The sequence below is a fragment of the Amblyomma americanum genome, chromosome 4 (genome assembly GCF_052857255.1).
Source record: "Amblyomma americanum isolate KBUSLIRL-KWMA chromosome 4, ASM5285725v1, whole genome shotgun sequence".
In the NCBI taxonomy this organism is placed as follows: domain Eukaryota; kingdom Metazoa; phylum Arthropoda; class Arachnida; order Ixodida; family Ixodidae; genus Amblyomma; species Amblyomma americanum.
The window spans coordinates 55486166-55513798 of record NC_135500.1 but is presented as its reverse complement, the minus strand read 5'-3'; the positions used below and the strand labels follow the sequence as shown (position 1 = coordinate 55513798).

At 49.6% G+C, this 27633-nt stretch overlaps 1 protein-coding gene across 1 annotated transcript in view; it reads left to right on the top strand.

Moving 5' to 3' along the window:
• The window catches only part of LOC144129507 (nose resistant to fluoxetine protein 6-like), a 224208-nt gene that overhangs the window by 86131 nt on the left and 110444 nt on the right, over positions 1-27633 (top strand). The window contains exon 7 of the mRNA XM_077663668.1: positions 13071-13164. Coding sequence (XP_077519794.1) covers positions 13071-13164 — 94 coding nt within the window. The remainder of the gene's footprint in view (positions 1-13070; positions 13165-27633) is intronic.

Genomic DNA, 27633 nt, shown 5'->3' with positions numbered 1-27633 from the left:
GACGTGCGACGTATTGGCTCGAAAATGTGGTGGCTTACGTAGGGAGGAGAAACGTGCATTGTGTATTCTGCTGGACAAGGCAATTAACTACAGACGCGTCTCCGCTCGCTTGCAACGTTGCACTGAACGCGTTGGGCCAATCTAAACCGGGATGCTGGAGTTGCAAAAAGAAGAATGTAAAGCTATACTATATGGCCTGTTTTATCGAAGTTCCCGTCATGTTCTCTGTCGCACTCTCCAGAAATGGGATCCGGCGGAGTTGTAACCCGCGCGACTGCGACGACGAAAGGACTCGTAATAGACGTTTTCGACATACCGGAGACACACTACCGTAGACGTACCGGTTTTTTGGACGCCGCCTGCGCACGCGCAGTGGCCGCGCCTGGCCACCACTGCGCCCTAGTCACTGCGCGTTCGCGGGAGGCGTCCGGTAAACCAGTAAGCGTCTACGCTAGTCTGCCTCCGGTATGCCGAAAACGCCCAGTAGATGCTTATAGCATAGCGGCTACCGCCACAGCTGCCGCGTACAGCGCGTCGGCAGCTGGCGGGAAGTTGGCACCACCTGGCGTCCGTAGAACATAAAATTCGCCAAAAAAGAAAACTGCACTCTGAATTAAACGCTAAAGGTAGTGTGACAAATTTAAAAAAAAATAAAAACCAAAAAAGTCTGATCTCTAGCCATTAGTAGTAGCAATGTCACTACGTGCTATGCAATACTTTTGTATGGTTCCTCATGCGCGCTCGTATCTTTCACATTGGTCCTTCTTCGTCTCTGAAAGGCTTACTGTGATGGAGGACTCAACTTATTGTCTCATCATCGGTAAACGCATTGGTGTAATTTAAGAAAAAAAGCAAAACGTAATGTTCGGATTTGCTTATTTCTGACTGGTGTAACCGCTATTATGGAGCCAGAAGAATGGATTATCCTCCACCCTACTTGGCAATTGAATGTCATGGCGATAACCGGGCTGACGGGTTTCGACATCGTGCTCATTACGGTATGGCTACTGCAGAAAGATAGTGGTGAGAAAGAAAATCCCCAGCGTTTAGGGACCAACTCAGTTCTTAGAAATCCCTAGCAGAAGTGAAAGGGACTCGATTCTGAAACGTTTGTTTTCTTTAATGTTTTTATTCCCTTGACTTGTTCTAGTTTCCTTGTACATTATCAGCAGCGTCATCATCATGTATCAAATCCTTAAGTACCCTTTAGGGAAGGGGAGGGATTTTAGCGCCCTAATATATGAAGAGTGCCCCCATTGGAAGTTACGCTATTCCCAAACGTGCAATAACGATTTCAGAACGAGGTCGCGGTGCGTATCTCGAATTCTCGGAGCCAAAGACACGGGACTTGAGCAAGCTAGGTTAGCAGTTCATAGTGAATCGTTTGTAATAACAACCGGGAAATTCGCATTGATTTCTCAAATAGCTAAGATCAGGCACAGGTTAAATCATTAGTTATTCTAACTAGGTCACTGCAATCTTTTGTAGTTTTTTATTAATCAATGCACAGTAGCTGTCATCTATAAACGCTGGCTATCATTGTAATGTAAAAAGGCCTCCTTGCTGTCTCCCCACTTAACAGTTATCGCAAAAGTCACTTATTTATTCATTGACATAAGAAGCATACGCGTAATTTATGCATATTGTAAGTACAGTGCACGACCTTCGTCTTCATCTGCAAACATTCATCATAATCACGCATCTTCGTCTTCGGCGAAGTGCATCCGCCATACTTGGGAGTGGCAATAACAGCTCGCTTCGTCCACACTCTCACAAGGGGTGGAGGGAGGCTGCTCTCGATCCTGCGTCCTCTCCGCTGCAACGCTGCAGCTACGTTCCGGTCGTCACCTGGTCGGACCATCCCCCACGATGAAAATCGTCGATCAACATCGCAGTGAGGCTTGCGCTGGCCTTGCCGGTGCCTCAGCCGGTGTCCTTCCCCTTCATACTGATCCCTCCGCCCGCAGTCCTGACTCCAACGCACCTGCTGCCCCTCCGTCACCTGGACACCCGACATAGACCATCGCCACTCTTCAGAGCGAGCGTCCTGCATTTGCAGGTCTCCGTGGTGATGACGTCGAGGACTGGCTCGACCAGTACAACCAAGTGCCTACAATTGCTGGGACTTTGCCATGAAGCTCATCAACGTCTCATTCTATGTAACTGCCGTGGCAAAGACTTGGTGGGCCCACTTTACCTCGCAGCTTCGGCAAACTTTTGGAAATGTTGGTGCAAGCCCGGCCATCTACAAAAAAAAGTTAGATACGCGTGTCCAGCTGCCCGGCGAGTCATACACGTCTTACATATAAGATGTATTAGGCCTGTGTCGACGTGCTAATAGTGCAATGTCTGAGTATGATCGGGTCCGTCACATTCTTAAAGGCATCGGCTCGTTTGGTTTTACCACGCTTGCTAGCCAAAATCCTAGCTCAGTCCACGATATCCGCACCACATGTCACCGTCTTGACGACCTCCAATCGCTCCGCTTGCAAGACGCCTGAGACCCCCGCCTTTCAACAGATGCGGACTTGCGCTCTCTCATTCGCTCTATCATCCGGTAGGAGCGGCACGGCTCCACCTTACCGCCGGTGGAATCCCATCAGCGCCGGCCTTCGACCTCGCCAGTGCGTGGTCTCATCAAGGACGAGCTCACTTCCTTCACTCGCCCCGCGGCACCCGAACCATCTGTACCTCTTTGTGTGGCCACATATGCCCAGGTTTCTTCGTCTCCTGCTGCTCCCGTTTATCCTTCACATTCGCCGCCCGTCCAGCAGACTGTCGCGTCCTTATCCCAGCCACCCGAAATGTATCCAGCGGTTTGGCGCCCGCCTGCGCCTCGTCCTATCTGCTGCTACTGTGAAACTCGTGGACATGTTGCCCGCCTTTGTCGTCGGCGTCAGCGCGACAAGCGTAACCAGTTTGTTCACTTCCACAAACGCGAAACCTACTCATCGTATGGTTAGCGCCCTACTAGTGCCGCTCATGCTCCTCATCACGACGACATGTACTCATCGTATCCTTACCGGTCAACGTTTCTCCCCAACAATCCTCCATGGTTCTCCTTTCCATCGCCCTCTCCCGACCACTCGTGGAACGTCCGGTCGTCGCGCCGCCTCTCCCCGTCACCGTTTCGCCGCTCCTCATCGCCTCTACGTCTAGCTTCTCAGACCCCTGGTCGCCATACGAAAAACTGAATTGTGCAGTTTCCGGAGGTCAAGCTGCACCACCCGTCCACCCTTCACTTCCTCCTCCCCCGCCGTCGGACATGTTAACCGTTGATGTTGAAGGCAGTATTGTAGAAGCCTTGATTGATACCGGCGCTGCTGTTTCCGTCATCCGTTCTGCTTTGTGTTCTCATCTTCGGAAAGTGCGCACTCCTTACCGCGGTCCTTCTCTCCGTGCTGTTAATGAAGAATCAATGCATCCGTCCGGTCTGCGTACAGCACGCGTCAATATCCACGGCATCCTGCACCACATCCATTTTGCTGTACTTTCCTCCTGTGCTCACCCCCTCACCCTCGGCTGGGATTTCCTTCACTCCGCGCAAGCTGTCATCACATGTTACCCTCCTACTCTGCAAGTTGTTGAATCCGACCCTTCTGACGCTCCTGCAGTGCCTTCTCATCACTTGATGAACACCGCAGACTACGTACTTTATCCCGGCTTAAAAGATGTCCGCTCTGTTGTTTCTACTCATGTAAACGCTGGGGACATTTTCGCCACACCCAATCCCCGTCTTTTCTCGAGGGGCATTTTTCTCGTCGCATCCCTTCTTCGCTTCGTCAATGGGACTGCCCTTCTGACTGCGTTCAATAATCCGTCGGAGCCCATTCTTCCGCGCGGAAGCACTAAAGTCGCTTCTGTGTCTACCACTCAACCTGTCACCGTTCTTTCCTCGCCCCCATCAAGCTTAGCCATTTCGTCCCATGTTTCTTCTCCTGCACCTATTTCCGCTACTATCAGCAACGATCTCACGCCTGCTCAAAAAGCAGAATTGCTTGCCATCTTGAACAAGCATGCCGCTTGTTTTGATACCCAGTCAAAAGTTTTGGGCCAAACCTCGGCGTCTACGAATCACATCCACACTGACAAGTCGCGCATCATTCGCCGCCCCGCATATCGCGTGTCTTCAAGTGAGCGCAAAATTTTTCAAGATAATGTAACCGACATGCTCTAGTGCCTCATCATATGCCCTTCTTCAAGTCCTTGGTCCTCACCAGTTACGCTGGTATTAAAAGAAGGATGGTTCAGTACGCTTTTGTGTCGACTATCGTGCCCTCAATAAGATCCCTCGAAAGTATGTTTATCCACTTCCTCGGATTGACGACGCCCGCTACTGTCTGCAAGGTGCTCAATTTTTTTTTAGTCTCGACCTAAGATCCAGCTACTGGCAAGTCCGCATGCATGAAGAGGACAAAGAGAACACAGCCAGGCAATAAAGAAAAAAGAGAACACAGATTTCGCCACACCAGATGGCTTATATGAATTTAACGTTATGTTATTCGGCTTGTGCAATGCTCCGGCCACGTTCGAACGTATGATGGACGCGGTACTCCGCGGGCTGAAATGGAAAACTTGTTTCTGCTACCTGAGCGACATCGTAATTTTCTCTTCGACTTTTTGTGAGCACCTCGCTCGCCTCGATGAAGTTTTAAGTGCTCTTTCCGCGGCCGGACATCAGTTAAACACAAAGAAATGTTGCTTTGCTTTCACTTCTATCAATGTTCTCGGGCACGTCGCTAGTCGGAGGGGCATAAAACCTGATCCCGATAAAGTTGCTGCAGTTCTGCATTACCCCGCCCATCACGGATTAAAGACCTGGTCAGTTCTTTAGGACTGGCCTCATACTTTCGTCCCTTCGTACGAAGTTTCGCCTTCAGCGCTGCCCCTTTGCATAAGCTGTTCGGGGCCAGCACGCCCTTCGTTTGGTCTGAAGCCTGTGAAGCCGTCTTTACGACCCTAAAGCAGGCTCTCACATCTGATCCGATACTGGCCCCTTCTGATGACAACGCCCCGACGATTTTACACACTGTCGCCAGTGGACACGGCATTGGTGCCGTTCTTTTGCAGCGCCGGCACTCTTCGACCGAGTGCGTGATTGCATACGCAAGTCGTACCATGACTGCAGCGGAGAACTACACGATCACTGAACAAGAGTGTCTTGCCGTTGCCTGGGCCGTTCAAAAATTTCGACTCTATATGTACGGCCGCCAGTTCACCATCGTCACTGGCCATCATGCACTGTGCTTGTTGTCGTCACAGAAGAACTTATCCGGCCGCCTCGGCCGCTGGACTCTCCGCCTCCAGGAGTATGATCACAGTCACCTACAAATCGGGGAAAAAACACAAAGACGCCGATGCGCTCTCTCGTTGCGCTCTCGCCTCGACACACCCTCCGTGCTGTCCTCCTGCTGGTCCATCGCGACAGACTGCTAATTCGATGGCTACCCAAGCCTTGACAGCCGCAGCCAGTGATCTGATGCCTGCTCCCGCGGGCCGACCCTTACTGCCGGACTCTCATCGATCGCCTGAGTGATGCTATGAGGCCTCCAACTGCCCGCCTCCGTCGCCAACTTAGCTGTTTCAAGCTGGCCGACGGCACCCTTTTTTTGCACAATCATAGCCCCTTGGATCATGTCTGGGTACCTGTCATTCCCCGTTCTCTTCGCCGTGAAGTTTTGCAGGCGCTTCATGACGACCCCATGACCGGCCACTTACGATTCGCGAAAATGTATGACCGTATAAAGCGCCGTTTCTTTTGGCCTGGCCTCTCATCTTCTGTCGCCAAATATACTGCATCTTGCATCCCTTTCCAACGCCGCAAACGCTCCACGTCTCCACCAGCGGGTATTCTACAACCTCTTCCCTGTCCTTTCTCACCCTTCGAGGTGTTTCGGATTGACCTCCACGGTCCTTTACCACTAACGCCATCGGGCAATCGTTGGATCGTCACAGCCATGGACCACTTAACCCGGTACGCTGAAACGGCCCCCGTTCCGTTCGGCTCTGCCTCCGAGATCGCCCGTTTCTTCCTCAACGCCATACTCCTGCGCCATGGAGCCCCACGTGTCCTTACCAGTTACCGCGGCAAGTCATTCCTCTGCAGCTTCCTTGCCGAAGTTCTTAACGCTTCGTGAACCCTCCATAAAACAACTTCAGCCTATCACCCCCAGACCAATGGACTCACCGAACGGTTTGATCGCACCCTGTCAGATATGCTGTCCACGTACATCCACCCAGACCACACAAATTGGGACGTCATGCTCCGCTTGGTCACCTTTGCCTACAATACTGCCGTGCAACGAACAACCAGTTTCTCCCCATTTTTTATCGTGTATGGTCGCACCTCTACCTTCACTCTCGAAGCATCTTTCTGCTCTGCCCCCACAACATCTTCCAGACTCTCCTATGACGAATTTACTTCCCGTCTTGCCTACTGTCGCACCGTTGCCTGCCTGAACACGCACGCCTGCCAAGCCTTCCGGAAAAGCACCTATGACTTCAAACACCATGCGGTGTGTTTCTTCCCTGGTGATTAAGTGTTGCTGCGGACTCCAGTGAGCACCCCCGGCTTGTGCAAAATATTCCTCAGCCGCTTTATTGGTCCGTACACTGTACTCGAACAAACGTCTCTCGTGAGTTATCGTGTTGTCCCTGCCCATCCTGCCAATGACCGACGTTGTCGCGGTGTAGAGATTGTTCACGTGTCGCGCTTAAAGCCCTTCACCGTCGCCCTAAATCGCTCTAACGTGCGCCCGGGCCAGTCGCTTTCGCCCTTAGGGGGAGAAAGTGTAAGCACAGTGCGCGACCTTCGTCTTCATCTGTAAATATTCATAACCATCATCATCATCATCATCATCATCATCATCATCATCATCATCATCATCATCATCATCACGCAACTTCGTCTTCGGAGGAGTGGCGGCCATACTTGCGAGCAGCCGCCGCGGTGGCTGAGCGGTTATGGCGCTCGGCTCGTGGCCCGAAAGACGCGGGTTCGATCCGGGCCGCGGCGGTCGAATTTCGATGGAGGCGGAATTCTTGAGGCCCGTGTACTGTGCGATGTCCTGCACGTTAACGAACCCCAGGTGGTCGAAATTTCCGGAGCCCTTCACTACGGCGTCTCTCATAGCCTGAGTCGCTTTGGGACGTTAAACCCCCTTAAAACAAACCAAACCATACTTGCGAGTGGCAATAAGAGCTCGTTTCGAGGACATTGAAGCCGACGTACATCACTTACTGTGGGACTGCCCAGCTCTCAAGCCTACAAGGATCCGGCATCTGATGGTAGCAGGTCTTTCACCAAGCAACATTGCTTCATACATTGCCTGGACGCAGGGACCGCACCATCGTTCTCTACTGGACTTCATCAAATCACCTAACCTTTTTGCATTCATTTAATCTCTACTACATCATTCATCATAACTTTACCCATCATTGATGCCCTGGGGAAATAATTTTCGCTTAAAAAAGCTCGCTTCGTCCACACTCTCACATTATTAAAAAATACACATTTTAGCACATTGCTGTCAAATACGAATCCAAATACACAAGAATATTACGAAATTCTCGATAATGTCGAATGTTTATGATCAGTTGTGACCGCAGCAGTTCTGCATTTCACAGAAGAGTGACCCTACAACGGTACTGATTTTGTTCTTCCACGTGTTTCAATCCATTAGAAATGCCAAAATAGAAATAGTAGTGTGGTGACAATAAAAGGCTGCCACCGTCTAGAAGACATTGAAGTAGCGAACGTTAGCTTTTTGGTTTACTAGACGAAGAAAGCGAAGAAGAAAGCGCCGACCGTCTCGAGAAACTGAAACGGGGTGGATTGCCACCATGCTCGGATGGATGGATGGAAGGTAGGAGCGTCCCCTTTGAAACGGGGCAGTAGTTGTTGCCACTATGCTCAGTTTTTTTCCCTTTATTTTTGTTTACTCTGCTGTAAGTTGTTAATACAATTCGCCATTTCCTTTAAAAAAAAAACAAACGTCTTCCTACACTTTAAAACTTATGTCACCTCTCTGCTTTTGTGCCACCAATCCTCCAATCGCTTTTTGCTAATTTCCACCGCAGATTTATTTACATGACTATTGTTATCTCTAAACCCTAAGGCCTCAGGAAGAGTGACTGTGCCTGCATCGATATCGGGATGGATACCATCGCATTTTAGGATGAGGTGTTCTATTGTTTCTTCAGATTTACCACACACAGCACATGTGTCATCTTCTTCGTTAAATATTTTTTCTGTAGCTGCTCGTTCTAAGACACCCTGACCTATCTTCAAAGAGGAGGGCACTGCCTCTTGAGTTACTATAAAACGTTTCCTTCCTGATCTGCCTTTTCCAGCATCGATATAGTTCTACACTACGCTTCTTTTCCATTGATTCTATCCAATTTTTACCTTCGGCGTTTTTAACCTGTCGTTTAATGCTCTTTCTTTCTCCTTCCTCGTCTCTGGCAAACTTACTGGCCAGCTTTCTAGTTCGTTTGCGCCACTGTGTGTCAACGCTCTTTCTCTACAGGTATTTAAATACCTTAGCTGCCCACCTGTTATCATCCAATTTCCTCAGGCGTTCTTCGTATAGTACTTTACTCTGAGCTTCCCGTGCTTCGAACGTTGCCCAGCCCATATCCCCCTGTACTGCCTCGTTTGTGGTTTTCCCATGGGCACCTAGTGCTATCTTCCGACAGTTCTCTGATTTACTTCTAATCGCCACTGAACTGCAGCCCTTAAGCATAGAACCGCATTCCCGAAAGTAAGGCCCATCACCATTATTTCTTTCCAAATACCTCTGAGGACTTCATACCTGTTGTACCCCCACAATGCCCTATGTTTCAATATCCCGGCATCTCTTCGCCCTTTTGCTACGTGAGACTGTTCGTGCTTTTCCGTGTACATATGCCCGTTGTTTACCCATACCCCGAGATATTTGTATTCGGCCACTCGGGGTATTTCATGGCCTTGTATTGTAAGCTCCTGATCAGTTGTGCCGTTGAAAACCTTCACACCTGACTTAGTTGCGCTAAAACTGAAACCTAGCCTGTCTCCTTCGTCTCCAGAGCAATTCACCAAAGTTTGCAAATCTTCCTGGCTTTCTGCTAGCAGTACAATATCGTCCGCATACATTAAACCCGGTAGTCGTTGCTCAACAACATTTCCGCCTAATGTGTATGACAGATCATAACCTAGATTGCTTCCTTGTAGCCTTCTTTCCATACTTATCATATAAAACATGAACAGCAGCGGTGATAGAGGACAACCTTGCATTAATCCTTTGTGTATCTGGATAGTTGTTTTACTCTTAATTCTTTCCCATGTTTTTTCTACTTCATTTTCTCGATATATTTCCTGTAGAAAATTAATTACCTCATGACTGACACCTTCACCTTTTAATATGTTCCACAGGGGTTCCCAGTTCACATTGTCGTATGCACTGCTTATGTCCAAGAAGGCTAAATACAGAGGTCTGTTTTCCGCCTGAACTATTTCTATGCACTGGGTAAGCACGAACAAGCAATCATCTAAGCGCCTACGACTTCTGAATCCGTTCTGAAGTTCTCCGAGTATTCTATTACTTTCTACCCATGACTGCATTTTTATTTTCACTGCCTGCATCGCCAGCCTGTATCTAACTGATGTTATCGTAATCGGTCGCAAGGATTTTATGTTCGTCTTATTGCCTTTTTCTTTATAAATCTAATTCATTTTACTCTCCAGCTGTGCGGAATTTGCTGATTCGTTATGACTGCCTCCAATACTTTTATCAGCGTTTCCTTGCCCCTTGGGCCAAGTTCATTAATTAGCTTGATTGGAATTTCTTCGATACCTGCTGACGTACATTTTGGAATATTTGCTTCCGCCTTTTTCCAGTTAGGATTCGTCAGTTCCACGCTGTTTTCTATTGTGAGTTCCTGTGTTGCTCTCTCATTTGGGGTGATTACTCTATCGTCTTTCTTAAATGACCCAGCTATAAGTGATGAAATGTAGTTCACAGCGTCATCTCCCTCTAAACATTTTCCTTCGGCATCGTGAACCTGTTCCTGCTTTCTGTGATTCGCTTTGCCGAGCCAGCTTATATGATTCCAGAATTTTCTTGGCCCCCCTTTAGTTGCATCGCGAACTTCAGCCAGCCAGCAATCAGAGGACTCAGCTACGCGTGCACGCACGCCGCCTAGCGGAGCGATCGTCGCGTAGCGCTATCTATCAGAGAAATTACGATGCACGTCTACCCGTTGTCGAGTTACGCCTCCTCAAGATACGTCCCAAACGGAACTTTCTTTGTTTGGGGGGTCAAGGTGGGCCTGGAATTCGGCTTGCGGTGCAATAACGTAACGCTTCAATTAATAATTGCATGTATACAATCCATGGTAAAACAGCGCGGAAAAACACGAGGACGGAACAAACGCGACGACCCGCCGCGGTGGCTCAGTGGTTAGGGCGCTCGACTACTGATCCGGAGTTCCCGAGTTCGAACCCGACCGCGGCGGCTGCGTTTTTATGGAGGAAAAACGCTAAGGCGCCCGTGTGCTGTGCGATGTTAGTGCACGTTAAAGATCCCCAGGTGGTCGAAATTATTCCGGAGCCCTCCACTACGGCACCTCCTTCTTCTTTCGCTCCCTTCCTTGTCCCTTCTCTTACGGCGCGGTTCAGGTGTCCAACGATATACGAGACAGATACTGCGCCATTTCCTTTCCCAAAAAACCAATTATTATTATTATTAACAAACACGACGACACGAGCGCTGTGTAGTCGTGCTTGTTCCGTCTTCGTGTTTTTCCGCGCTGTTTTACCATAGATAGTTTTAACCAACTTGCCCAGATTTCCGTACTTCTAAATGTATACAATATTTACCTATTTTTTATTGGTGGTTTTATTTTTGTACCACAACCCACAGGGTTTTATTTGCCTACCAAATTCGGTACACAAAAGTCCTTGGTGCGTACTCCTTCTTGTCGGAGTGTATATAGCGGAACGGTTGTATACATATATAGCGGTCCCGCAACGGGACAGTTTTCCTACCCGTTATCAGATATTATTTTGGAGAGGAAGGAAAGAAATGGGAGGGTACAACCAATTTTAATGGCCGCCATCTTGGATTCGAGGAACCGAAGCTACGCCGCCATTTCGTCCCCTGACGTCGTACTGACATAGCTCCACCTTTATCCACCACATTGAACCTTGACGTCATTATTGGAACGCGGCAATGGTTGTTTCTGCAATGCTATTGTAGATGGCGCCACAAGTCTGAGTGCGAAATGTGCTGCTTTCTAGTCGCTGCCACAGATGGCGCTGTGATCTTAGGGTTGTAGCAGACCCCACGAAATCTCGAAACGTGATGGGTAAGAGCTAACCCTATTAAAAGGGGCCAAAGCATGTATAACTGTACTGAAATGCAACGCTTTGTTTTTTGCACAGTTACAGCGGGCCACCAGTTTTAGATTAGCAGCCATTCCAGAGCTCATATTGCAATGACGGAAGTATAAACAAGCCTGGAGAGTTGTGCTGAGAGTCTTTCAATGTTGACACATGCAGAAACAAGCTGGCATATTGTCGGTGCAACTCTAAAAAAATTCTAAATGTCCTCATGTGAATGGAAAACAAAGCGTCTCGCCTCCGTGAGCTCTTTTATTATTCTACCGTCGACAGGTGTTGGTGGAGCTGCGGCGAAACCATCTTTTTTTGGTCCGGTATGGTCGCATGCGTGCAGACTTTCGGTTAAGTGTCACTTATTCAAGCAAGTACCAATCCATACGTAGCATAAAAAATGTTGCCACTAAAAACCACCTGTGTGAGAAATGTGTGAGACGGGAGAATTTTTTTCCATTTGTTTCTGTGCGACGCAACAGTCACTAACCTCTTCAATGCACTTTATGCTATAAGCCCATTTTTTACGTCGAATACTAAAATGGCGACTGACTTTACCGCTACCAACGAAGCCCACATAAATGGCTATATTAGCAACAGAACAGCTGACATGGCTACGGGGCTTGGCCAAGTTTAGGTGGCTGTAAGCCTGCTTTCCGGAGGGCCGGATTCACCGGTTAACGCTCTCGAGGGCTGTGCTCACTCATCGAGCCGAAACTAGAGCAGCAGAGTTTATCACCGCTGGTGTGCTAGAGCTTTAGAGCTGCTATCGAGCAACGGCAGAAGATCAAAGGCAGTGATACATTGGGACGCTTGCTAGTACGAAATGTGGCTGAAGGATGCAAGTGACACAGGCCCCTGTCCCGGAGCAAGTGACACAGGCCCCTGTCCCGGAGTGAACTTTAGTTATAGAGTAGTGACGCGGCGACGCGTTGCGGAAGCTTGTCTGGCGTTCGCATTGCTTGCGTTCCCCGCTTGTGCACAGGTGAGGAGACAAGCCAGCACTCATCTATACGCTCGGCACCTCTAAAGCGCTTAGTTTTTAATGCGGAAGCGTTACATGGCTCACCGGCAACGGAACCCGGCGTTGTTGCCCAGACGAAACGGTCCGAAAACTAATGACGCTGCCTCATAATGCCAACAGCGCAGCTGTCATAGCAACCATAAGAGAGTTAACAGAGAACCCAGTGTACACATAAACATGCCTGGGTGATTAAAAGCGCGAAACAACACGACGAGCGCTATCTCTCGAATGAAAGTTTATTATACCGAGAACGGCATCGAAGGAAAGAACTACGTTACACTGCACATATCTAGCCGTCACTGAAAAACGAGAAAATGAGCTCATGGCATAAAACAACACTCAAAGGATATGCCGGCAAAAACACGTGAATTATTTATTTCTCATGCAGTGCAATCGCAGGCAGCCTTTGTGTCAAATGTGTATCGGGTAAAGAACTTTACGTTCACGGCCTTTAAGGCGGGAACAAAACATTGAGGGTAAACGCCTTTGACATGAAGGACTTCAAGCTAAATACCTTTTTCCTAAAGATCTTTAACCTAAAAGCCTTTGAGACGTTACTACTGGTTGCGAACTATAAATTACTAATAAACAAATAAACGATGAGACACACTGCTTTCGCATCCACAACACGTCAGTAGCCCTAGGTGCCCTCCGTAATTTTTCTTTTGACCGCAGGCGACACGGCGTTCCTGCTGTCTTACTTGGACCGATACGACTCGCCCCTGGCTGCGGCAGCCTTCATGGCCGTGGACACTTTCTTCTTCCTCAGGTTCGTGGCGTACGCCGAAAGGGCGTGCTCTTTGAAGGGTCGGTTGAATGTTCCGAATAGTTGAATGTTCGAACGCAACACCAGGAACCGGCAACATCAACACCCGCACTTCCAACTCTGGAAAGCACAAAAAACATTCATAGTTACGTTCATAGTCAGATTATTATTCAAATGAAACAGGCAATGACGCAAAAAATCTCAACAACTCAAAGCCGAAAAGACAGCCATGATGGCTCAGTTTACGGCAGTCCAAGAACAATTCAAATCGAAGTTTCAAATATTAACCGACGGGATGCGAAAGCGCACGGGTATCGCCGATAACCCACGCCTAAAATCTCAACGAAGATCCGCTGGCGAGACAGATCTCAGCGACTTCGAATCGTCGACAAGCAACGCTGATGGCCACCTCCCCTATTTGGCAGCAAGACCATCTAGAAGTCTAGCAGTGGAACTGTCGCTCCCTAACAAAGAATGGGAGCTCCCTGCAAATGTTTACTGAAAATCACCCAAAGCCCCCCCCCCCCCCCCCCCCCCCACGTCATTTGCCTGCAAGAAATAGGAAACGCACTGTACGCCAAAGGATTCCTCACATACACCCGCCATACGGCACCTATAGAGTAGCTACACTAGTGGCACCCACACTAATACCCCTGTCACACGGGCGCTTTCGATCCTCATTCAGCTGGATCTGCATCGAGATTTTCGAGCACGCTCGATACATCCGGTGCTACACGGGCATTTTCAATGCTCATTGAGAAGTTTCCCTCGTGTGTGTTAGGTGGCGCCAAATGTTCCGCCGACAGCCATAACATGGCGATGTCCGGCAACACTGTGCAGTCGGGGGCAGCGGCAGCCAAATCCGTAGCCATATCAGTACATTGCGTATCTGCGCCAGGTTTTTGTGGCGCACCTCTGCTGCCGAGGGCCCGCAACGCCTCCGCGATTTCTGCATAGACTGCGGCGTTTCTCTTCTGGCGCCGCAAATTATTTAGGCGGTCCTGCCAGCAGTCGATGAGAGTGACTGTCTCGCGCTCGCTCCACAGTTTCCGCGCCGACGAGCAGGAGGACGCCATCTTTGTTTACACTGACGGCGAAGCTTGGAGCGTGGTGTAGAGATTATTTTCAAATGTTCGCATATAAGCAGGCATAGCACCTGAAAAATGTTCTGTATTACATTTTAATCAATTACAACGACAACAATTGTGGTTTGGTTTTGTTAACTAGTGTTTATTTTTATAGCTTCATGAGAGCGAGTGTTTTCGATTGTGCTTGGAACCTCAAGCACTCTTGAGGAATCGGCATCGAGTCAAGCAGGATCGAGCTCGATTGCGCTTGAAAGTGGCCGTGTGACAACCGTCGATCTGCATTGAGTTCGATGAGCATTGACTCAATGAGGATCGAAAGTGCCCGTGTGACAGGGGTATAACACTTATTTCGCACGATCTCCACTTCCGTGAAATAGATCAAGTCCTCATTGAGATTGCCTATCAAAAAAGATGGAAACAGTGCGTGCGCATCCTAAACTTCTACAGTCCTCCAAGAAGCAGGTAAGATTTAAAACCAATTTTACTCGATTGCAGACGTATAGCAGCAAAGAACCCCTTGATTATTGTGGGGGACTTAAACGCTCTACACACCACATGGGGCTATCACAAGAATACCACGTAGGGAGCCAATCTTTTGGAAGTGTCTGAGCGCCTGGACCTTTGCCTAATGACGGACTTCATGTCCCACACTAGAATAAGGAACAGTGTTAGGAGAGACACCTGCTCCGACCTAACTTTCACGAAAAGCATAAGCCACTGCACATGGAGCAATTTTCAAGGAACCCTGGGCAGGGATCACAAAATTCTTAGCTTATCTTTAATGACAGCCTGTGTGAGGCTGACTATTAGCTGTAAAAAATTAACGGACGTGGATAAATTGAAGAATATTAACACACAAGAAGGCGGCATCACAACAATTGAAGATTGAGTTAAAACATATAAGATGGTCATGCAAAGACGCCTGAAATCATCCAAACGACAACAGAGGCACCTGAGGTAGATGGACATCATCTCCATTTGTGAGAGGCCCGAGAAGGTCTAGTAAAACTGTGGAAAAGCAAACATTAAATAGAAAACTACAATTAAAAATAGCGAAGGTTACGGAAGAAGTCCAGAAGTATGCTGTAATTCTCAGCAAGTAAAACTGGGTAGAGTTTTGTGACTCGCTGAAAGGTACCCTATGTATGGCCAAAGCATGTTCTACCTTACACTGCCTTACGGACCCGTCCAAAGTAAAATCGGACTCAGACAGAACACCCCACTCCATAGGACATAAATATCCGTGCACGGATGCAGATTTACTAAAACAATGCAGGAAAAATATTCAGGGGACCCGTCACTGGCTTGCAAAACTTCATATGAGTGCCAAACAAACTCGATCTCGACCGCCGCCCCCCTCACTCCTTCATAACAGTGGCAGAGGCCTACGCAGCAGCCCGTACGTCCACAAGAAACACTGCATCGGTAGGTGGCAGGGTTGCAAACGATATAATCAGGAAGCTGAGCACCGACCACCTGATGGACCTGACCAAGTACATCAACGAACAACTGTGGGAGAAGGGCCAGCTGCCGTCGGCTTGGAAATACGCGGACGTCATCACTATTACTAAGGCAGGAAAGCCCGCGGCTATAGAGAGTCTCCGTTCAATCTCCCTCACTTCTTGCCTGGGAAAGCTCTATGAACGAATAATTGACCTCACGCTTCAAAATTACATAGACGAAAACAACTCATTGCCGTTAGCAAGAAGACGCCAAAGATGACGAATGGGTCTACGAGCGCGAGGCTTGAACAGGAAGAAGCTGAAACGCACGGGGACTCTTGCTGGTTGACCAGTAAACCGTTTTATCTGTAAGCTCTCCTGAGAGTTCTACCGAGTCGTGAGACTGGTGGAGAGTGCTGGGTATGCACAGGACTCCTTCCGACAAGTCCACAGTGGGTCCCGGACATCGACACGCCTGTCCATCGCGCTAGCCGCCGCCGTCTAGGCCTTGCCCGCAGTAAAACCATCTACCGGGCGACTCTTCAAACGTCAGAGTTCGCCAGGTTTCCCAAGCAATGGCACCTTCCATCCCTACGCTGGTGACTCTTCACAACCCCATGGTGCCAGAGGGCTTCCGCGGGAACGCGTTTGAAGATGTGGAAGACAGGCTCGGCCAGTTTAAATGAGTGGCCAAGTTCAACCAGTGGAATGTGGACCAGAAGGTTTGCAACGTTTATTTTGCCCTTCAAGATAGTGCTAGAACTTGGTTTGGAAACCACGAGGCCAGCTTGTCCACATAGAATAACTTCCACCGCCAGTTGGTGGACACTTTTTCCAGTACTTATCGAAGAGAGAATGCTCTGCGCTTGCTTGAAGTGCGCGTCCAGAAGCCGAATGAAAGCGTAGCTATGGTTCCGGAAGACATGGCTCTCCTTTTTCACTGTGCCGACCCCGACATGAGTGAGCAAAGGAAGCTACGGCATGTCATGCGTGGTATCATGGAGCAGGTGTTTGGCGGCTTGGTCCGCAACCCACCTCAAACCGTCAGTGAGTTCGTCAAGGACGCTACAGCTATAGAGCGAGCCCCCCAAGAACGGTGCCGCCAGTACGACCGACCCTTAATTGGTGTTCTGACGACTGCGGCGGCTCTCACTGCAACCGATAGGACCTCTCTTCGAGAACTCATTCGGGAGATTGTCCTGGAGGAGCTGCAGCGAAGTACTCCTACGAGCGTTCAGTCACCCGAGGCCGTCGCAGCAGTTGTTAGAAGGGAGCTGCTGTAGGCCCTGTCACCGTCTGCATCATACCACGAGTCTCACAACACGGCAGCCATTTGCGAACCATACCACGTGTTAACCCGACAGCAAAATGGCCGTCATTATTACACCTTACTACGAGCCGCATCCTGCGAGCTATGCGGGAATCCTTCGTCGCCCGCCGCCAGACCACGCCCCACCGTGCTCACCGGGCCGTCAGCAGACGCGATTCTTTCAGGGGCCTCAGGGGCGCCTCTCGGCCGCTCTCAACCACGCCGAACTGACCTGTCGCACTCTTATGACAGCCGACCACTCTGCTTCTTCTGCGGACAACCGGGCCACGTGTATTGGTACAGCCGCTACCGCCAAGGGGGGCAGGCCTTTCCGCCTGCTTCTGCCCGCCGTCATTTCGACGCTGGCCGTGCCCGAATCGAGGACCCGCCGCTCAGCAGGGAAGGCGACTCACCGTGCTTCCGCCACCGCTCCCCATATGCACAGCGCTATTCTTCGCCGACGCGTCGTAGCGATGCTGACGTTAGCGGACGGCGGACCCCTCGCCCTCGCCCGGGTAACTAACAGCTGCAACCTCGCGAGGGGAGGTTGCAACGAGTCGAAAAGTTTCAAAGCCCTCACTACCGCCGCAACTACCGACCACAACCCGTGATTCTGACGCCGCTGTTCACATTGAGACTGCCGCACTACCACCGAAAATGCCGCCTACATTACCGCCAAAAATACCGCACCAGATGAGCAGCCCCGACGACGATACTGACAGCGCCGACCTTACCGCACTTCCGCCGCAAATGCCGAAAGAGCCGAGCAACCCAGACGACGTTGTTAGCGCTGACCGCGCTGTTTGCATTGATGGACTGGAGATGCACGCTTTGGTGGATACCGGGGCGCATTTGTAAATTATTTGCCAAAAAGTGGCTGACACGCTGCGGAAAGTAACAACCGAATGGACTGGGCCAGTAATAAGAAGTGCTGGGGGTCAGCTACTGGCACCGACTCGGAAGTGCGCTGCCCGGATAGGAATAGGAAACTCAGTGTTCGTTGGCAGATTCGTTATTCTCTCTGACTGTTGCAAAGACCTTATCTTGGGCATGGAAATTCTGCGCCTTCATGGGGCTGTAATAAGATTTAGGGACAACGTCGTTGCCTTCACTAAAAATCATGAAGACCTGAGTTATGCGGAGGTACCACTGTTGCCCTTCGCGTCGCCAATGAGACGGTGACATTACCTCCGCGATCATGCTCTCTTGTTGAAGTGAAGTGCGACGTGGCGCATACCGGCGATGGCGTCGCCGAACGGGCAGTCACCCTTATATTCAGCCGAGGTGTTTCTATAGCTCGAGGACTAGTCAGTTTGGCCAATGGGCACGCCGAAGTGCTGCTGACAAACTTCAGCGACGAGCGTCAGCAAATTCCGAAAGGCACAACTGTGGCATTTTTCGACAGCCTCCTAAGTGCGCAAGACTGTTTTGTGCTGCGAAAGGAAGGATCAGTGAGCAAGGCGTTTGCAGCCATCGTCTATGTGAGCCCAAATTTGTCGCCTTCAGAACGGGAACGCCTTTTGGATCTCATAGATCACTTTCGAGACTATTTTGCTTCAGAATCGCGGATCGGCCAAATGCCTTTGACCAAACATCGAATTATCACGGATGACGCGATTCGCCCGATTCGACAAAATCCTTAACCGTGTGGCTCCGAAGGAGCGCGAAGTCATTCAGCGTCAGGTGGCCGAAATGCTTAGAGATGACGTTATCCAGCCGTCACAGAGTCCCTGGGCTTCCCCCGTGGTACTTGTTAAAAAATATGCTGGTAATTAGCTCTGATTAACCCTGGTCGAAAGCGAAAAGCTGCATCTCACTGGCCACGTTTGAGGTCGAGCGACTGGCGGTTTCCATAGATAGCCATACTGAGATATGGGAGGCAGGCGTAATTTCCTTTCCTTAAAACCAACTTTCATAATCCACTTTCCTTCCCTTACGGCGCGGAACGGGTGTCCACCAAGTATGTGAGACAGGCGTGATTTCGTTTCCTTAAAACCAACTTTATTTCATTTTCCTTCCCTTACGGGGGCATTTCGGGTGTCCAGCGAGACATGTGAGACAGGCGTAAATTGCTTTCCATAAAATCAATCATTTCATTTTCCTTCCTTTATAAGGGCGTGGTTCGGGTGTCGGTCTCCACGGCAGGCGCCTGCCGTATCGATCACACCTAGCAAATTTCTCGTTGTTCAGGCGTTTTGGCTCACGTTTAGCTTTGGCTTTATCATTTTTTTCGCTGTTTTGCAGCCAACTATCAAGCGAGTACTTCTGGATTAGGCGAATTTAGTTTCTCAGCTTTTCTGCGTAGTCTGCCAGCAGCCGCACTCTATTTCCCTTCCATGTCGAGTGCGCTCGCCTATTCTCTGGCAAGCGCATTATATATCCTCCTTGCGCATGCACATGACGCACATGTGCAGTAGCGCGTGGCTGTGCCGAAAGGTCAGGCGACGGAGTAGGCGGCGGTGACGGTGCGGCAGCGGCGAGGAGCGACCACCTGCGCGGCGATAGACGTCACTCGTTTTCGTGCATGCGCATAACTCACCAGTTCGGCTCACGCGAAGCTCGGCTCTGACCCGCGCAGTGAAGCTTTTCGCTTCAAAAGGACGGCAGCTTACGATTTTGTATTCACTACCGCAAGCTCAATCAAGTGACAAAAACGACGTTTATCCTCTCCCTCGCATTGATTCCCTTGACCAGCTACGAAATGCACGTTACTTCTCTTCAATGAATTTGAAGAGTGGATATTGGCAAATCGAAGTAGATGAGAGGGATGCGGAGAAGACAGCATTCGTCACTGGCGACGGATTGTATGAGTTTAAGGTTCTTCCATTCGGTTTATGCTCGGCACAAGCAACATTTCAGAGGCTGATGGACACTGTGCACTCGGGACTCAAGTGGCAGACATGCCTGGTGTATCTTGACGAATGTGATTGTGTTTTCGGCCACCTTCTTTCTTTCTTTATAATACCTCAAAGGCCCCATTGAAGGGGTATTACATAAGGGGGTGGAATTTCAGCAGTACATTTCTTCTATTGACGATCTGAATGACGATGAGTCGATCTGATCAAAGATGGCGTTTGGCAGGTCATTCCAGTCCCTTGCTGTATGAACGAAAGATGATGACAGATGCGCAGAAGTGCGGGCAGGGGGAGGGTAGACTGCCTTCCCGTGGTTTGTGCTATTGGAGATGCGATGTGCGGGACTGATAACAGAGTTGAGATGTGGATGATAGAATTTATGAAACAGACACAACCTGGAAGTTTTTCGGCCGTTCGCTAAAGTTGTGAGATGAGCATTGCGTTTTAGTTGATTTACACTTACATGATAAGAATAGGCTGAGAAAATGAAACGAGCTGAGCGATTCTGTACAGATTCGAGAGTAATGGAAAGGTTATTTTGATGAGGGTCCCAGATCGCGCATGCATATTGTGATTTGGGACGGATAAGAGCTAAGTAAGCAAGGGATTTCACTGATAGGGGTGCTAGCCGCAGGGTTCGTCGAAAGTAACCAAGGACGCGATTTGCCTCGTTAGTAATCTGAGATACATGAAAAGACCAATTTAGATCAGGTTTCAAATGGATGCCTTAATACTTGAAAAATAATACTGAAGCGATCTCAACATTCCCGATTAGATATCTTGAAGATGGCTGTGAATGACGTTGGTGGAATGATAGCAGAGATGGTTTCTTTTCACATTTAAGGACATTAGCCATGTATTGCACCAGGTTAGTACGTGCTGAATGTCAGACTGAAGAAGCAAAATGTCATCGCTGTTAGTAATAGGCCGGTAGATAACACAATCATCAGCGAATATGCGAATGTTAGAGCATATGTTAGCAGGAAAATCGTTAATATATATGAGGAGCATCTACGCCGTTTGCTAGCTGTCTTTCAGGCCATACGATCTGCGGGCCTCACACTAAAACCCGAGAACTTCCACTTCGGTTACGAGGAGCTGCAATTCTTACGACACGTCGTTAGCCATGAAGCTGACCGGCCTTATCCCGAAAAGCTCGCCGCAGTCGCGAAGTTCCCAACACCTACGGACAAAAATACGTTTCGGCGCTTCCTGGGGTTTTGCGCCTATTGCCGTCAATTTATTGCTGGCTTCTCACGAATTGCCTGTCCATTAACTTCACTGACACGCGACAACGCTGTGTTTCGCTGGGGTGAAGAACAGCCCCAAGCTTTTAATGAGCTCCAGAGACGTCTATAGACGCCACCTGTCCTGGCGCACTTTGATGACGACGCCCCTACCCTGCTTCATACCGATGCGATCAATGTGGATTTAGGTGCTGTATTGCTGCAGCGCCAGGATGGTGTGGAGAAAGTGATTGCTTATGCCAGCAGGACTCTGTCTAAAGCAGAAGTGAACTACTCGGGAACAGAAAAGGAATGCGTTGCAGTGGTATGGGCGGTTCTGAAATTCCGCCCTTACATGTACGCTCACCCCTTTCAAGTCTTTAGCGACCATCACTCTCACTGTTGGCTGACGAACTTAAAGGACCCTTCAGGGAGACTCGCGCGTTGGTGCCATCGGTTACAAGAGGTCGACATGACGGTTATTTGCAAATCCGGAAAGAAGCATGCGGATGCTGACTGCCTTTCGCGTGCACCGGGCGAACCCTCCACCATGACCAATGAAGACACTGCTTTTTTAGGAGTCATAGATGATGTAACTCTTTCCCAACACCAGAGAGAGGACCAGGAATTGCTCCCTCTTATTGATTTCTTGGAGAAGCGAACTATGGCTGTGCCTAATATTTTCGCACGCAGCCTCTCTTCATTATTTCTTCGCAACGACGTAATTTACAAGAACTTCCTTCCGGGGGGGGGGGGGGGGGACAGTCATCTGCTCGTCGTCCCAACGGCTCTTCGCACGGAACTCTTGCAAGCATGTCACGACGAGCCAACCGCCAGCCACCCGGGCTACACCCGCACGTTGGCTAAGTACAGCGCGGATACTACAGTGAAGCACTATGTACGGACGTCCGTAGATTGCCAACCTCGTAAATCACCCCCCCCCCAGCCCCCCAACCCCCCGAAAAACCAGCCGGCGTACTCCACCCTCCTCAAGTGCCAAAGACACCTTTCAAGCAAATTTGCATGGACCTCCTGGGACCATTTCTGACGTCTACTGCCGGGAATAAATGGATAATTGTCGCCACCGATTATCTAACTCGCTACGCGGAGACAAAGGCTCTGCCCAGGAATACCGCCGCCGAAACAGCTCGGTTCTTCGTTGAGAACATCGTACCCAGGCATGGCGCTCCGGCGCTCATTAAAACTTACCGAGGAACTGCCTTTATGGCCGAGCTTTTGGAAACCGTTCTCCATCTCAGCGGCACCAGTCATCGTAAAACGACAGCCTATTACCCCCAAATCAATGGATTGACGGAACGCTTGAATAAAACAATCGCAGACATGTTCTGTATGTACGTCGACGTGGACCGCAAGAATTGGGACGAAATGCTTCCCAACGTCACGTTCGCCTGCCATACGGCACTACAAGACACCACTCGCATAACGCCTTTCAGACTTCTTCATGGGCGACCAATGACAACTATACTGGATGGCATGTTGCTCCCTAATGCCGACGGCAACGGTGTCGATCAGGACGCCGAAGAATTCGCAAAGCGCGCAGAGGAAGCTTGCCAACTCGCGCGTGTGCGCATCAGAACTCAGCAGGAGGCTGATGCACGACGCTACAATATTCACCACAGACATGTCATGTATGAACCTGGTGACAAAGTGTGGGTCTGGACGGCTATTCGCCGCCGTGGGCTCTCCGAAAAACTATTACGGCGATACTTAGGGCCCTATGTTGTGCTGAGACGTTTAACCGGCGTAAAGCATGAGGTGGTGCCAGACGGGTTATCCACATCCAAGCGATGCCAGCAACAAGTCGATGTCGTCCATGTTGTACTTATGAAGCCGTACTACTCGGACCGCTCTTGACCTCCTACTTCCTTATGTGAGCATCGAGACGATGCTTCCTGAAGGGGGGGCAAATACCGCATGCAAGAAGACGCGAAAGATGACGAATGGGTCAACGAGCGCGAGGCTGGAAGAGGAAGAAGCTGAAACGCGCGGGGACTCCTGCTGGTTGACCAGTAAACCGTTTTATCTCTAAGCTCTCCTCGGGGTTCTACCGAGTCGTGACACTATTTCCTTCGTGCATTCTGGGCTCCCGCAAGGGACTCTGCACCCAAGATGCCTTCCTCTGTATTAAAGAAGTCATAAATACTATCCCCAAACACGGCGAATACCTTCTACTCGCACTGGACTTGAAAGGAGCATTCGACAATATTGGTCACCGCACCATATTACAATAATTAAACAATATCAACTGCGGACAGAAAATTTTCAACTACGTGAAGGCATTCCTCACGGATAACACAGTCGCCATAGGAATTGGAAAGATCCGCTCACCCATGTTACCTAAGCCCAACAAAGCCATGCCGTTCTGCTCTGTAGTCTCTGCAATGCTGTTCAACATAGGAATGCTCAAATGAGCCAAAAAGCTCTTAACGAAGTATCGGCTTCACCTTCTACGTGGACATCACCATATGGGCTACACAGGCACCCTTGGCTCAGAAGGAAGAAGCCCTACAAGCAGCTATAGGTATGGTCGAAGAATTTGCCGAAGAGTGCGGTCTTCATTGCTCCCCGGAGAAATCCGAACTTATCAGGCTACACTGGAAAAATTACAAGTCCCCGAGAGAAATTGAACTCTACCTAGGAAATTGAAAATTCAGGAAAAAGAGAAGATCAGAGTTTTGGGGCTGTGGTTACAAAGCAGTCTGAGAGCAGATTATACAAAAAGACTCTCAAGCCCACGGTCAACCAAATATAGAGAATGATTAGAAGCCCTAGTTGCAAGCAGGATCACCTACGCACTCCCATATCAAGAGATTCGAATCGTTGATAGAAGGGTCATTAATACCATCATAAGGGGTGCCTATAAAACTGCCTTAAACACCCCACCAACGACATCAACGGAACGTCTTTTGGCACTCGTAGTACACAACACCTTCGAGGAGCTCATGGAGGTGGTTCTGGAGGGTTAAAAAACAGCTTAACCACAACACAAGCGGGTAGGGATATTCTGACAAGGCTGAGGCTATGCAAAGCACTACGGACTGGTGAAAGTCCCAAATTTTGACACCTGCAAGAGAGATGATCTATGTAAACCCGATACCTAGACACATCCACCATAAACTAGAAAAGGGTAGGAGGAGAGCCAGAGTCAAAACGCTGGCAAGGAGGAGGAGGAGGAGGGAATGCAGGGAGAATAGAAGAATAGCCGGTTTGCTACCCTGCCCGGAGGAAAGGGGGGAGGGGAGAAAAAGATGGAGAAAAGGCAGTTGCAGGAAATTAAAATCACTATGCAGTCACAGCGTTCAGTAAAGTCACAGCCTATCGTGCAGGCCACAAGTCCTTAGAAAGCGGAACAGTGCCTTGGAGGCCTTCACCGCCGACGATCGCCGCGGCCAGTGGCCGAGAATCTTCGTTTCCGTCAGTGGGCGCAGGTCGAGATGCTCCAGTGCACGGCAGAGAGACTTTCATTCGAGACTGTACGCAGGGCATTCATAAAGAATGCGGGCTATAGTCTCATCACACCGGCAGATGGGACATGCAGGGCTGTCAGCCATACCTATTAAGAAGGAGTAGTGCTTGGTGAAAGCTACACCCAGCCACAGGTGACACAAGTTGCTTCACGTAGTGGTAGGCCTGATGGAAGCCGAAGGTTCAGATCTGGGTCCAAGGTTTTTAAACGAGTATGTGAGAATAGGCCGGAATTCCACGCGGCAAGCATGATGTCCCGCGACAGTGGTCTAAGCCTACCCGCTGCGTCGGCTCTCGAGATGGGGATGGACACACAATCGCCCTCATGGTGAACAGTTCGTACGGCGTCGTCCACGCGGTGGTTACCTGCGATGCTGCTGTGTCCCGGCAGCCACTGGTAAACAATATCGTGCCCTTTGTTGATGGCTGTGTGGTGGAGCTCTCGGATTTCCGCGAAAAGTTGTTCATGGGACCCATAGCGAAGAGCAGATTGTAACGCTTGGAGGGCTGCCTTTGAATCAGGGAAAACAGGCCATTGCTGGGGTGTTTCTTCACTGATATGCTCAATGGCGACACGCATAGCAGTAAGTTAGGCACCAGTCGATGAAGTCCGGAAAGCACTGGAAAGAAAACTATCAAGACCCAGAAGCAGTATACGTATACATTGGGGTCTATGTCAAAACACGTAGGTTCGCGATTGCTGCGATCGACTACGAGAAGAGGCCAATCATTAGGACTTCAATCTTTGCAGAGAACCCTGCGGAAGCAGAATCACTGGCCATAGCCATCCCCATCAGGGCTCATGACCGACAGAAGTCATCGCACGTCGTGACAGACTCATCGGCTCAGCAAGAGATATGAGTCGAAGGCCTCTTGGCACTTAATACTCTTAGTTCGGTAGGATTAATGTTCTAAGGGAACGGAAACGGTCAAAACCACCCTGGTCTTTTCCGACCCTCGTCTGTAAGCTCACAATTCCCCATGTGAGCGCAAAACGCAGCTCTCTTTTGGTGCAACGCATTCGCACGCACTTGAACATTTGGATAACGAGTATGTCCGCCATCTTCAAATTTTCACAGGTGGTTCTCTGGACAAGGTCAAACAAGCTTGCGCCGCGGTTTTTTACATTCCTCCTTTGTACTGCAGTGGTCTGTACGCTTTACTGCTGTCGTATCCTCCACTACGGCCGAAAGTGTTGCTATTGAGGCGGCTTTACGGAAGTTAGTGTCTTGTCCGGCTCAACCTGCTGTCAACCTGACTCAAAATCTGCCCTTCAGATATTAGAGCGCGGGTTCCCTACTGATGCGTTGTCTATAAGCTCTCTACGCTTGGTTCAGAATCTCTACAGCAGAAGCTTTACTCTCTATTTCCAATGGGTGCCCTCACACACAGGAGTCAGAGGCATTGAGGTGGCAGACAATCTCGCCCATAAAGCTTTGTCAAGAAATACGTCAAGGAAAGTACCTAACGAGGAAAAAGACTCTTCAGAGAAACCGTGCTCGACCATTTTTGTACCCTGTGGAGTGCGCCCCACAAGCCATGTGTGACCAAGGGACTGGGAAGATCCCAGGCTACTCTATTACATCAAATTCGCACGGGCTCTGCTCGTTCTCCTGCCTAGATACATAAGACGGGCATGGCATCGTCTGCGCTATGTTCTATATGTAGCGTGTGCGGGGATATAGAGCATTATATTATGTACTGCCCAGAGTACAACGCGGAAAGGTTTGTGGTGTTCGCTTCCTTCAGGAAGACAGGAGACCTTCACAGTATAGTGCAGGACATTGTCTACCCGAGTGGAAAGCGGACATGCAGAAGGGAGGCTTCACGCCTTCTTTTAACATTTCAGCAGAACACTGATCTTGTCTCTGAATGGTGACAACAGGAACGGACTATTTTTTACAGTGATTGAATGTGGGGTGGACTATGTCTTCTGCGGTGGACTATGTCATACTGTGAGTGAATGTGTGCATGGATGGTGGCACTGTAATGAACTATGTTCTGCAGTGACCGAATATGTGCATAGATGATGACTTCTGGAGTGGTCTATGTTTCTGCTGTGAGTGAATGTGTGCATAGATGGTGACTACGGAAGTGTAATATGTATGCTATTATAAGTGAATGTGCGCATAGCGGGCAGATTCGACCGGTTTTAGGACATCCTTAACATATGAGTGACGCTACGGTGGAGCAATTGCCGGCAGAATAAGCAAGGCTAATCCCACCTGTAGCATTCAACACCTCAACTCAACTCAACTCAGCTTGCTGGAAAACCTCACCGAAGGGCGAACACACTATTAAGTGCACTCTCATACTCACATAAAATAACCTTTTTACACCTGGTCACGAAGGCCTAGCCGGAAACGAGGTAGCGAGTGTTGTAGCCCGAGCTCTCACGACGCGGGCGGATCGTCATCCCTACCCCGCCTCTCTCCTAAGGCCGAATAGTGACAAGCTGGAACACCTTAGGCTAGACAGACGACATTTTTCACCGCCACACAAACTGTCCTCCTCAGATGCCGTTGACTGGAGGAGAATACACATATCTAAATGTTCACATTTTACGCAAGATCAAACCCACACAAAGCCCAAGTAACTGTGCTTGGTGCTCTACCATACATCTTGGGAGTGCCAGGACAAACCAGACAAGAAAGTAAAAGTGCCACGCCCGACACACGTGCAGTGCGAGGAGGCCCTGACCAGCGACAACATCGACCAGCAAGCCTGGACGATCTAGCTAGTCCGCAAGTCAGCTGCCGGCAGTGGAGCCCTGGACTAGGGGCCTCCGACCACCCGCGTCCTGCGAATTAATCTCCTAAACAAAAGTTCTTTCTCTTTATCTCTCCGAATAGTGCGCTTTTTCTGGCTTGCTCTGAAGGTAACGAAAGAGAAATCCATTGACGATGTTCGCGAAATCGACGCCACACCGCGGTGGTTCCGCGAATTAGTACAAGAAGGATAGGCGACCGTGGTCCGAGTGGTTTGTTCCGTTGTGTGAGTATCTCGCCGACACAATAAAACGTTGTTACTGTATAGTTTTCTTGTGTCCTAACTACATAGAATATC